General features: G+C 44.9%; 1 protein-coding gene across 1 annotated transcript in view; it reads right to left on the bottom strand.

Moving 5' to 3' along the window:
* Positions 1-3,175: 3,175 nt before the first annotated feature.
* Positions 3,176-12,500, bottom strand: part of LOC106568184 (bone morphogenetic protein receptor type-1B) — a 193,278-nt gene continuing 183,953 nt past the window's right edge. The window contains exons 7-16 of the mRNA XM_014138295.2: positions 10,260-10,419; positions 8,322-8,424; positions 7,905-8,007; positions 6,716-6,812; positions 6,461-6,599; positions 5,972-6,164; positions 5,523-5,820; positions 5,122-5,297; positions 4,705-4,835; positions 3,176-4,578 (exon numbers count right to left, since the gene is read on the bottom strand). Of these exons, the coding sequence (XP_013993770.1) occupies positions 4,453-4,578; positions 4,705-4,835; positions 5,122-5,297; positions 5,523-5,820; positions 5,972-6,164; positions 6,461-6,599; positions 6,716-6,812; positions 7,905-8,007; positions 8,322-8,424; positions 10,260-10,419 (1,526 nt within the window). The 3' untranslated portion in view covers positions 3,176-4,452. The remainder of the gene's footprint in view (positions 4,579-4,704; positions 4,836-5,121; positions 5,298-5,522; positions 5,821-5,971; positions 6,165-6,460; positions 6,600-6,715; positions 6,813-7,904; positions 8,008-8,321; positions 8,425-10,259; positions 10,420-12,500) is intronic.

Raw genomic sequence — 12,500 nt, 5'->3', positions numbered from 1 at the left:
TGCATTCAAATTGCCATCGATAAAATGCAATTGTGTTCGTGTACGTAGCTTATGCCTGCCCATACCATAACCCCACCACCACCATGGGAACCTCTGTTCGCAACGTTGACTTCAGCAAAGCGCTCACCCACACGACACCAAACACGCTGTCTGCCATCTGCCCGGTACAGTTTAAACCGGGATTCAACCCTGAAGAGCACACTTCTCCAGTGTGGCAGTGGCCATCGAAGGTGCACATTTTCCCAATGAAGCCTGTTACGACTCCAAACTGCAGTCAGGTCAAAACCCTGATGAGGACAACGAGCACGCAGATGAGCTTCGCTGAGACGGTTTCTGACCGTTTGTGCAAAAATGATTCGGTTGTGCAAACCCACAGTTTCATCAGCTGTCCGGGTGGCTGGTCTCAGACCCTCCCGCAGGTGAAGAAGCTGGCTGTGGAGGTCCTGGACTGGCGTGGTTACATGTGGTATACATGTACATTTTAGTGACCTTTTATTGTCCCCAGCACAAGGTGCACCTGTGTTATGACCATGCTGTTTAATCAGATTCTTGATATGCTACACATGTCAGCTGGATGGACTATCTTGGCAAAGGCGAAATGCTCACTAACAGGAATGTAAGTAAACACATTTGTGCAGAAAATTTTGAGCGAAATAAGCTTTTTGTGCATATGGAATATTTCTGGGATCTTTTATCTCAGCTCATGAAAAATGGGACCAACACTTTACATGTTGTGTTTATATTTTGTTCAATATACTTAGCATAGCCGCGCTCCACTTTCAGTATATTGAACTAGGATGTTAGTGAGCCCTGTCTGTACTCTCGCTGGTACAGTTTTCTTTACCGTGATACAGTTTCCTAGGAAACGCTTGATTGTTCTGTCCATATATTGGATGACCTCATGGACATCTCTCTGTGGTGACAGACTAGCTCAGAGCAGAGGACCATGGAAAGGGGTGTCGCCAGAGGGAGTGGGGAAGGCCTATGGATCCTCATGGTAACTCCTGGAACCAACAAAACTGTTTAAGGACTCGTCAACATTTCTAATGAAAGAACTTGTTTCGGTGACTATATACGTCTGTATTTAATAACACATCTATTTATACACAAATATGTCTCCTGTATTTTATGCAGTCTAATATTGATTACTTTAGGCTGCGTTTACACACAGCCATCTTTTGACCAATCAGATCTTTTCACAGCAGATCTTTTTCAGAGCTGATCTGATTGGTCAAAAGATCAATTAGTAGAACAATATCAGAATTGGGCTGCCCGTGTAAACATAGCCTTGGAGTTCTCGTGTTCCCTTTCTTTTCATTGTGTCATCGTGCCCCCTGGTGGATTCTCTTGTTAATGACGCCTACTGTACAGTCACTGATACAAAGCCAGTAGAACAACCTGTACATAAGCAGAACATTGAAAACTGTAACCTTTTACAGTGTTAGTAAGACTGTCATCATTAATATTAATTGTTATGATTCCTGTTGTGTATTATTATTATTTTACAATTATTTTTTGTTACTTTCTATTCTTCAATTATTTACAATTTGCCTATTTAATTTGAAAAGTATATATTTTGGTTTAGATTGCGCTATCAAGTGTTGGCTTATTAGCCCATAAAACCAATGATGCTGATAGAAGGAACTGTTTGAGGGGTCAGTGAGAGGTCATTCAATCAAAGGTCAAAGTTCAGTAGTTATCGCTCACTGCATGCCAGTCAGCAAAGTGGGGTCATCACTGTCTGGCCAAGTTACAAAATCAGAAGTTCTAAAATGTAGCTTCTTAAAATCAGATTTTGAACCTAGCCCTAACCTTAACCTCACTGCTAACCTTATACCTAACCCTAACCTTAAATCAAGACAAAAAAGTGAATGTTTATTTTCATAAATGTTTCCAATATAGACCATTTTGACTGACTTTGCAGCTTGGTCATCTAGTGGGAACCGTATAATGGAGCATCTCAATCTATTCTCATCATGTATGGTCCTCTGATGATGACCTCATCCATACGAGACAGAACCAGGGTAGTGGAAGAGATGCGAGTCTGTCTCCCACGGTGGAAGATGGGTAATTTGTTGATAGACAAATATATTTTTACTTAGGACTGATGCAGCCTGATACGATTGTCTTTTTACCAAATAATTGACATAATATTATGTACAATTCCACGCTAGCGTTCTCTTTCATCAGGTCAAAATAGCTGTCATTTGATTGTTTCACGCCAAGTTACTGAATGACAGTTGCTGTTGACGTTGAGCGGGGGGAATAGAAATAGGTGAAATCATGGGAAATGTTATGCATTATCTATTTATTTATATTTGAAATGGGAAATTCAGTATAAGGATTGTATGATAGCATATGTGTATGTGTAAAATAATTGAAGATAACTGTCATCAAAACATTCCTTTACAGCAGTAGTACTGACGACAGTCATTTGATTAGTTTTGGTCCAAATCATTTTGTCTTGACAGTTGGGAATTTTTCTAAAGCCGTCTATGCAAACTTTGCATTCTTTATAAACAAAATGTAGGTACTGAAAAGTGCTAGCTGTTGCATTCCATCGTTCTCCTGAGGCTTCATGGGTAATATTGTATAGTGAGAACGTAGCTAATTATTGTTCTGATACTCTTGTTACTTGCAAATGCTTGCATTTCCTCTGTCAAGTTCCTGTACAAAGTGTAAGAAATAATTTTTAAAACTAATAATAAATTATATTTATATGCAACACTGAATGCAGAGTCTGACTCTCCTTTTCCACATCTTGGTTCAACCCTAACACTAATTCTACCACAGTGTTTCCATCACTCGGTCCTCGGGACCCCAAGAGGTGCGTGTTTCCTTTTTAATCCCTAACTACACAGCTGATTCTAATAATCAAAGCTTGATGATTAGTTGATATATGAATCAGCTGTGTAGTGCACCTTTGGGGTCCGAGTTTGGGAAACCCTGCTCTGTGTGTGTGTGTGTGTGTGTGTGTGTGTGTGTGTGTGTGTGTGTGTGTGTGTGTGTGTGTGTGTGTGTGTGTGTGTGTGTGTGTGTGTGTGTGTGTGTGTGTGTGTGTGTGTGCGTGTGCGTGTGCGTGCGTGCGTGCGTGCGTGCGTGCGTGCGTGCGTGCGTGTGTGTGAGAGAGATAGATAGAGAAATCATCTAATTCCTCTAGAAAGGAGACGATATGGACGTTGACATCATTTTATTAGGGAATGTTCTCCTGGTCCACACACTCTCTTATACACATATGTACAGATTAAATAAGGCACACGCCATAGTGGTGGAGTGGACGGTCAGGGAGTTATTCTGTACACAAGCCAAAGGCAAACAACCAAAACTGACATTTCACATGATTAAGTCCATCAGTATCAATACATTTCAACAGTATTATTAACAATTCAATACCGTGATGGGAGATTTTTTTTCTTCATATTACAGTAACAAGACAACCATGGGGGAGACCATCTTATTGGCATGACTCAGCTAGCCTGAGTAACATCACTCCCAAGCTTATTAACCATCAGCTAGCCTGAGTAACATCACTCCCAAGCTTATTAACCATCAGCTAGCCTGAGTAACATCACTCCCAAGCTTATTAACCATCAGCTAGCCTGAGTAACATCACTCCCAAGCTTATTAACCATCAGCTAGCCTGAGTAATATCACTCCCAAGCTTATTAACCATCAGCTAGCCTGAGTAACATCACTCCCAAGCTTATTAACCATGATGTATCATTTTCTCCTATAGTTAGTTGTTGATACAGTACATAGACATTTCAGGGGACTAAGAATGGCTCCCTTGGATAGTCAAATGGCCCACATGTAGGTCAATATTGAAGCTGTGTGTTTTCCTGTATGAATAGAAGAAACAAATGCCTGGGTTTCTAAAGCAGTAATGCTGCAAGATATATATACTTCACTTCCAACAGTATGTAGATTTCTCTACATTTGTAAAAAAAAAGACGAATAAATAGCACAATGGGCAACAACGGCAACACTTTATTTGAACTAGCCTCATAACCCTACATAAATGTTGTAAACATGTCAAAGTTTAATGAACATTCTGACATTGGTTTGAAGGGGATTGATGGTGGCTAGTTCAAATAAAGTGTTACCACAAAAACAAACACTGTTATATGGCTTTAGATGGACAGAGCAGGACCCCCACCCCCCTAACCCTCTACTGTGAGGGAGAGAGTGACTCCTCTCCTGTATAGGGCACTGTCTGTCCGTGTGTTCCCCCCTCATTTAGAGAGCCAATCAGCTTTCACAGAAAGCAACACCAGACCAGACCCTGCCCACTGGGACACTCTCTATCCCAGAGGTGGCAGTGCATGGGCAAAAAGAGAGCAGACCATCTCTCTCCCACTCGCCTTGCTCTCCACCCATGGTCCTGGCAGAGTGGCACTAGGCCATGGACATGTCTCTAGGTGTTGAGTGTCTCTATGTGGCAGTAGCAGTGTGTCACAGTTTGATATCCTGAGTCTCAGACATCTTGGCCAGGGTCTTCTTCACTCTCAGAGCTGTGAGGCGAGAGGCTGGGTTGTGGGCCCAGCACTCCGTCATCAGCTTCCCCATCTGTCTGAGACACTAAACACACAAACACACTGAGGTCAGAAATCAACATATACTGTATACTCATCACACACAGTAGCCTATGTAAGAATATACTGATCTCAAGCATACAACACAATCACAAAGAGGCTGTTTCCTCACCTCATCACTGTTCCAGCGGTTGGCGAATGAGGGCCTCTGTCTCTTGATGCACACAACCTCCCTCATGTCCTCGTAGGAGGGGTCAGAGGACACCAGGTCATGGTAGGGCAGCTGGTACTCCTCTACGATGCCTACAGGACACAAGTCACATGGAGAGAGATGTTGGATCTCTACATACTGCATCATTACAGCTGAGATGGACGTAAGATAATACACAGACTGGAAGAAGGTAAAATAACTGAACAGTATTAAAAAAATCAACTTATCATAACAACATTGAATAAGAACCTATACAAATCGGTCCAGCATTTTGGAAAATGTCTGAATGCCCATAAGGTCAAAGGTCACATCAGCTCATTTTACATATGAAAATTATATTAAACATTGTAAAGCAGAGCATTGTGGGCCGTGTCCGACCTCCAGAGACGCAGCGCCGGGCGATCTCCCAGAGGATGAGGCCAAAGCTGTACATGTCGGCCATGATGTAGGACTGGAAGTGGTTCCGGTTCAGACTCTCGTCCAGGACCTCTGGGGGCATGTAGCGCTTAGTGCCCACCCTGGTGTTGGGAGGGATGTCCACCTCGTTGGTGTCACTGAGAGAGGGAGGAGTAGGGGGAGAAAGATTGCACTTTTAAAGCAACACTGTCTGTATAAACGTGTATTGCTGGACTGATTCCATAGTTTGGACTGATGCTGATGCTTTTTACCAGGGGAAAGTATACAAAGATAACGGAGTAGAACTATTCTGCTCTATAAGGATGTTTTGTTATCTCTACACTCATGATCTGATGCATAGCATATGTCCCTTCCTGTCCTACCTGATGAATTTGACGGCCAGGCCCAGGTCAGCGATGCAGCAGGCCCCATTCTTCTTCACTAGGATGTTCTTGCTCTTCAGGTCTCTGTGAGCGATGGCTGGTTTACCCTGGGTGCCAAAGATCTCTGTGTGGAGGTGACAGAGGCCTGACACTGAGGAGTAGGCCAGCCGCAGCATGGCCTTGATGTCCAGGGTGGTGGACTTGAGGTAGTCGTACAGAGATCCACTCTCATGGTAGTCTGTGATCAGGTAGAGCTGGGTCCACGAGCCTGTTCCCTTTATGTCCGCTGCTATGAAGCCTGGGTAGGGAGGAGACGGGGAGATCTTTGAGGAGATAGAAAGACACACACATACAGAGACACATGCATGCAACGATGCACACACACACACACCCACTCACTCACGCACAATACGCGCGCACACACACTCAATCTCTCCCTCTCTCCTTACCCAGTATGTTCTCGTGTCTCATGAGGACAGTTTGGTAGATCTCTGTCTCTCTGAACCAGCTGGCCTCCTCGGTGGTGAAGAACACTTTGACAGCCACTCTCTCTCCTCTCCAGCGACCCATCCACACCTCCCCGTAGCGGCCCTTACCTATCTGCTTCACCATCTGAATCTGCTTGGCTATGGTGCGCTGCACCTGAGCACCGAAAAACACACACCGTCATCAATATCATCGTCATCAACACTGTAATCATCAACATCTTCATATGCTATATCATTGTACGTCATTATCACAATTTCTACATCTAATTCAACATAACTAGCACATTGAGAGAGGAAGGTCTTTCTACAACACTGTATTGCTGGACTGATTCTCCATTGCAAGTAAGCATTTTGTTGGACATTTTTGTATACCATGTGTATCCTGTACATACAACTAATGAAACGTGGAACCTGGTTGCTAATGTGTGTGTGATGAGGTTCAGGTCTCACCAGCAGGGGGAGTCCTGACCCTGATCCAGAGCTCTGGGACTGTTCTATCAGGTCCTTCAGAGATTCTCCAGGAGGGATATAAGTCTCATCCTGCTCCAGACCAATACTGTAGCGAGGTCGCGACTCCTGACGCTTATACCTGGAAGACACAGTGGTAAAGTCGTCAGTAATACAAAGCTACAATTCTGCTAAAAGCATTACAATGGTCTATGTTACCAATCTCCTCAGAGTCAAAGTCCATGTGTTTTTTCTCACCTGAAGTAACAGAAGACGATGATGAGTACCAGGATGATGCAGCACACTGTGACAGAGATGAAGAGAGCAATGGGGTGGATACTGCTGTCCACGTAATCTACAGGAGAGAGAGAGAGCGAGAGAGAAAGCGAAAGAGAGAGAGAGAGAGAGAGAGAGAGCAGTTAGTCTGCTCCACAGATCTAACCCTAACACGGGGTCACCTCAACAGCACCAGTTCTCCATTAATGTGTTTAACTTCCAAATATTGCTAAATCTCAGAGATCTTCCTTTGCACTCTCCTACCCCCACCTCCCCTCTTCTCTTGTTCCTATCTCCCCCACCTCCCCTCTTCTCTTGTTCCTATCTCCCCCACCTCCCCTCTTCTCTTGTTCCTATCTCCCCCACCTCCCCTCTTCTCTTGTTCCTATCTCCCCACCTCTCTTCGTCTCATGTTCCTATCTCCCCCACCTCCCTTCGTCTCATGTTCCTATCTCCCCCACCTCCACTTTTCTCTTGTTCCTATCTCCCCCAGCTCCCCTCTTCTCTTGTTCCTATCTCCCCCACCTCCCATCTTCTCTTGTTCCTATCTCTCCCTGCTCCTCTCTCAGTGTGTGGACGATCACATCCTTCCTGAATCACACAGATCCGGTGTCACACTGACATCGCCACGGCAAATCCTGAAGCCCAGTGCTGCCCTTTCTGCCAGCCTTTCCGCCAGCCTTTCTGCCAGCCTCCTGTAAATCCTTCCCATACATACTGTACACATGAAGATAGACACACACACAGAAATGATCTCATTTTACTATTTGCCACATTTGACAAATATTTTTGTCTTTGTGTGTGTGCGCGACTGTTGGTGTGTAGCTAGAGGAGTGACAGATGGACAGATATCTCACATCCGTGGCGGGGCAGGAAACTCAAGCAGGCCCTGGGGAGAGGCTGTCCTTTTCATTAGAGGGTGAGAGAACAAGCTAAGCCTGCTGGCTCCATTTCATCTGCCTCCCTCTGCCTCTCCCCAGCTTCCCCCGTCTCCCCCTACCCCAGAGCAGCACACGCCACTCCAGCCAGCACTACACTGTGGTTTGTAACAGTTTAAACTGTCACTACCCATCACACCCCTGTGCAGGCTGAGGGAGCCCACTTTGAAAACCACTCGCGCACAAGAGGACATAGTTTCAGTGTGTTGACTGGGTGGAATTGTGTGTCTTACCAGGGGTCGTCAGTGGTGGTAAAGTAGGATGCAGGTCTGTATTACAGAAGTCCTGGTCTGTACAGCACTCCACAGCCCTCCTCCGATGGGGACCCCCGTTGTCCTGTTGTGACACACCATAAACACACTGCTACATCTACACAACCCTAATGGCTAAACAACAGTTTGAAGGACTATAGGGTTTTTACAATGTTGCTTAATGGTGGTGAATAATCTGTGTTCTACACAGGGCTGGTATGACACATTGCTGTTATTGTACATAAGGTCTGATTTCAAGAGATTGTTTGGAGAGATGTAGTGAGTCATAGATGGTTTATAACGACTTACACGAGCTTATACATTTGGTTTACCTGTGCTTCGAAAGTGACTGCCTGCACTTCATGGCTTTGCCATATACGCCACACACAGTAGACTTACCCTGCACTGGAACTCCAAGCCTACCAGCCCCAGACATCCAGAGGTCAGCACAGGGAGACTTCCCTCTTCTTCCTCCACCATGGTGAAGCAACAACCATCAGTCCTGAAGAGATACCATGATCATCACCACCACCACAAGCCTCATCATTATATATTCATCACCACCACCACTAGCCTCATCATTATATAATCATCATCACCACCACAAGCATCACCATCATCCATTGTCAACAATCTTCCAACATAATATGAGAGGATTTTACTATCTCAGCTATTTTATAATGATACATTTCATGGTGCTGAGAAGGTTATATCAACAATCTAAATCTAATAAATAAATAAATACTAGTAGTGGTTGGAGTCATTCAAATGTTGCATTTAAATGTTAGTCATTTAGCAGACGCTCGGGTTGGGGTGTAGGGTTGGAGCAGAGCCTGAAGGTAGGGAGGGGCAGTTCCTCTTGCTTCTCCATAGGAAAGCACCATGGTCTTGTAGTGGATGCGAGCTTCGACTGGAAGCCAGTGGAGTGTGCAGAGGAGCGGGGTGACATGGTAAAACTTGGGAAGGTTGAAAACCAGGCGGGCTGCAGCGTTCTGGATAAGTTGCAGGGTTTTGATGGCACAAGCGGGGAGCCCAGTCAACAGCGAGTTGCAGGACTCCAGACGGGAGAGGAAAAGTGCCTGGATTATGACATACGATGCTTCCTGTGTGGGGTGGGGTCGTACTCTACGGATGTTGTAGAGCATGAACCTGCAGGAGCGAGTCAGTGATTTAATGTTTGTAGAGAATGACAGGGTGTTGTCCAGGGTCAGGCCAAGGTTCTTTGCATTCTGGGAGGGCGAAACTGTGGAGTTGTCAACCGTGATGGAGAGGTATTTGAGTGGGCAGGCCTTTCCCGGAAGGAAGAGCAGCTCCGTCTTGTCGAGGTTGAGCTTGAGGTGGTGGGCCAACATCCAAGCTGAGATATCTGCCAAGCACATATAGATGTGTGCCGCCGCCTGGGTGTCAGAAGGGGGGAAGGAGAAAAGTATTTGTGTGTCATCCACATAGCAATGATAGGTGAGACCGTGTGAGGATATGACGGAGCCGAGTGACTTGGTGTACAGAGAGAAGAGGAGAGGACACCAGTAGTGAGAGTACGTGGTGCAAACACAGCTCCTCTACATGTCACCTGGTAGGAGCGGCCTGCCAGGTAGGATGCAATCCAAGAGTGTAGAAAGCCTAAGACACCCAACCCTGAGAGGATGGACAGGAGGATCTGATGGTTCACAGTGTCGAAGGCAGAGAGAGTCAGGTTTGGCAGTGTGGAGTGCCTCTGTGACACAGAGAAGAGCAGTCTCGGTTGAGTGACCCGTCTTGAAGCCTGACTGGTTAGGGTCAAGAAGATCGTTCTGAGAGCGATAACGAGAGAGTTGATCAGAGACAGCGCGCTCTTTTGGAAAGTAAAGAAAGAAGGAATACAGGTCTATAGTTTTTGACGTCAGATGAGTTGAGTGTTGGTTTCTTGAGGAGGGGAGCGAGGGGATGCAGCCAGTTGTCAGGAATGAGTTGATAAGGGAAGTGAGGAATGGGAGGTCTCCAGAGATGGGGTCGAGAGGGCAGATTGTCGCGAGGAAAGACCTCACTATTCGCAGGGCATAAATCAATCTGTAATAATGCTTGTATTTAAATAATATCCCATTGCCCTCTGAGCTAATGTCTTCCACAGTGGCTGTGACACATTGTGACACATTTTGAGTTCCTGATAAATCCACCAGTGTATTTTTGTTCAGTTAATTGGTGTTCTACAGGATAACAACAGATTGCCTCTGCTGTGTAATCATGAATGCAAGCTAATTGCACATTACAGACTAGATACAGCTGATTCTAAGATGGTTTGAAAACCACTCACTAATCACAGTATCAGCACAGTTCTATTTGTGTGTGTGTGTAATATACCTGCAGGTATTGTTGGAGTCTTCAGAACAGTGAGGGTAACAGTGACACCAGAGGATCCTCTGTGCTGGAGCCGGGGCTGTACTCCCACCCTCCTCCTTCCTGCTGTCTGACCTGTCTCTTACAGGGTTCCTCAGTAGCACTATGGTATCCAACACACTGGCTACAGGGACACAGAGAGGGGACAGACCAGGTTTAGCACCAGGACAGACCAGGCTTAGAGCCAGGACAGACCAGACATAGACTTATGACAGACCAGACAAACAGTAGCAGTCAAAAGTTTGGACACACCTACTCATTCAAGGGTTTTCTTTATTTTTACTCCTTTCTACATTGTAGAATAATAGTGAATACCAAAACTATGAAATAACATATATGGAATCATGTAGTAACCAAAAGTACTAAACAAATCAAAATATATTTCAGATTTTTCAAAGTAGCCACCCTTTCTCTTGATGACAGCTTTACTCTTGGCATTCTCTAAACCAGCTTCACCTGGAATGCTTTTCCAACAGTCTTGAAGGAGTTCCCACATATGCTGAGCACTTGTTGGATGCTTTTCCTTCACTCTGCGGTCCAACTCATCCCAAATCATCTCAATTAGGTTGAGGTCGGGTGATTGTGGAGGCCAGGTCATCTGATACAGCACTCCATCACTCTCCTTCTGGTAAATAGCCCTTACACAGCCCAGAGGTGTGTTGGGTCATTTTCCTGTTGAAAAAGAAATGGTAGTCCCGCTAAGCACAAACCAGATGGGATGGCCTTTCGCTGCAGAATGCTGTGGTAGCCATGCTGGTTAAATCCTTGAATTCTAAATACATCACTGACAGTGTCACCAGCAAAGCACCATCACACCTCCTCCTCCATGCTTCACGGTGGGAACCACACATGCGGAGATCATCCGTTCACCGATTTTTTTAAACCAAAAATCTCAAATTTAGATTAATCAGACCAAAGGACAGATTTCCACCGGTCTAATGTCCATTGCTCGAGTTTCTTGGCCTAAGCAAGTATCTTCTTCTTATTGGTGTCCTTTAGTAATGGTTTCTTTGCAGCAATTCGACCATGTAGACCTGATTCACAAAGTCTCCTCTGAACAGTTGATGTTGAGATGTGTCTGTTACTTGAACTCTGAGAAGCATTTATTTGGGCTGTAAATTCTGAGGCTGGTAACTCTAATGAACGTATCCTCTGCAGCAGAGGTAACTCTGGGTCTTCATATCGTGTGGCGGTCCACATAAGAACCAGTTTCATCATAGCGCTTGATGGTTTTTGCGTCTGCACTTGAAGAAACTTTCAAAGTTCTTGAAATTGTCCGTATTGACTGACCTTCATGTCTTAAAGTAATGATGGACTGTCATTTAGCTTTGCTTATTTGAGCTGTTCTTGACATAATATGGACTTGGTCTTTTACCAAAAAGAGCTATCTTCTGTATACCATCCCTACCTTGTCACAACACAACTGATTGACTCAAACGCATTTGGAACAAAATAAATTCCACAAATTAACTTTTAACAAGGCACAACTGTTAATTGAAATGCATTCCAGGTGACTACCTCATGAAGCTGGTTGAGAGAATGCCAAGAGTGTGCAAAGCTGTCATCAAGGCAAAGGGTGGCTATTTTGAAGAATCTCAAATACAAAATATATATTTGTTTAACACTTTTTTGGTTACTACATGATTCCATATGTGTTATTTCATAGTTTTGATGTCTTCACTATTATTCTACAATGTAGAAAATAGTAAGAATAAAGAAAAACCCTTGAATGAGTAGGTGTGTCCAAACTTTTGACTGCTACTGTAGACCCAGGACAGACCAGACATAGAACCAGGACTGACCAGACAGACCAGGACTGACCAGACATAGACCCAGGACTGACCAGACAGACCAGGACTGACCAGACATAGACCCAGCACTGACCAGACATAGACCCATGACTGACCAGACATAGACCCAGGACTGACCAGACATAGACCCAGGACTGACCAGACATAGACCCATGACTGACCAGACATAGACCCAGGACAGACCAGACATAGACCCAGGACAGACCAGACATAGATCCAGGACAGACCAGACATAGACCAATGACTGACCAGACATAGACCCAAGACAGACCAGACATAGACCCATGACTGACCAGACATAGACCCAGGACAGACCAGACATAGATCCAGGACAGACCAGACATAGACCCAGGACTGACCAGACATAGACCAATGACTGACCAGACATAGACCA

The sequence above is a fragment of the Salmo salar genome, chromosome ssa13, assembly GCF_905237065.1.
Source record: "Salmo salar chromosome ssa13, Ssal_v3.1, whole genome shotgun sequence".
NCBI classification, from domain to species: Eukaryota; Metazoa; Chordata; class Actinopteri; order Salmoniformes; family Salmonidae; genus Salmo; species Salmo salar.
The sequence above is the reverse complement of the archived record's forward strand: the minus strand, read 5'-3'. Positions and strand labels throughout refer to the sequence as shown.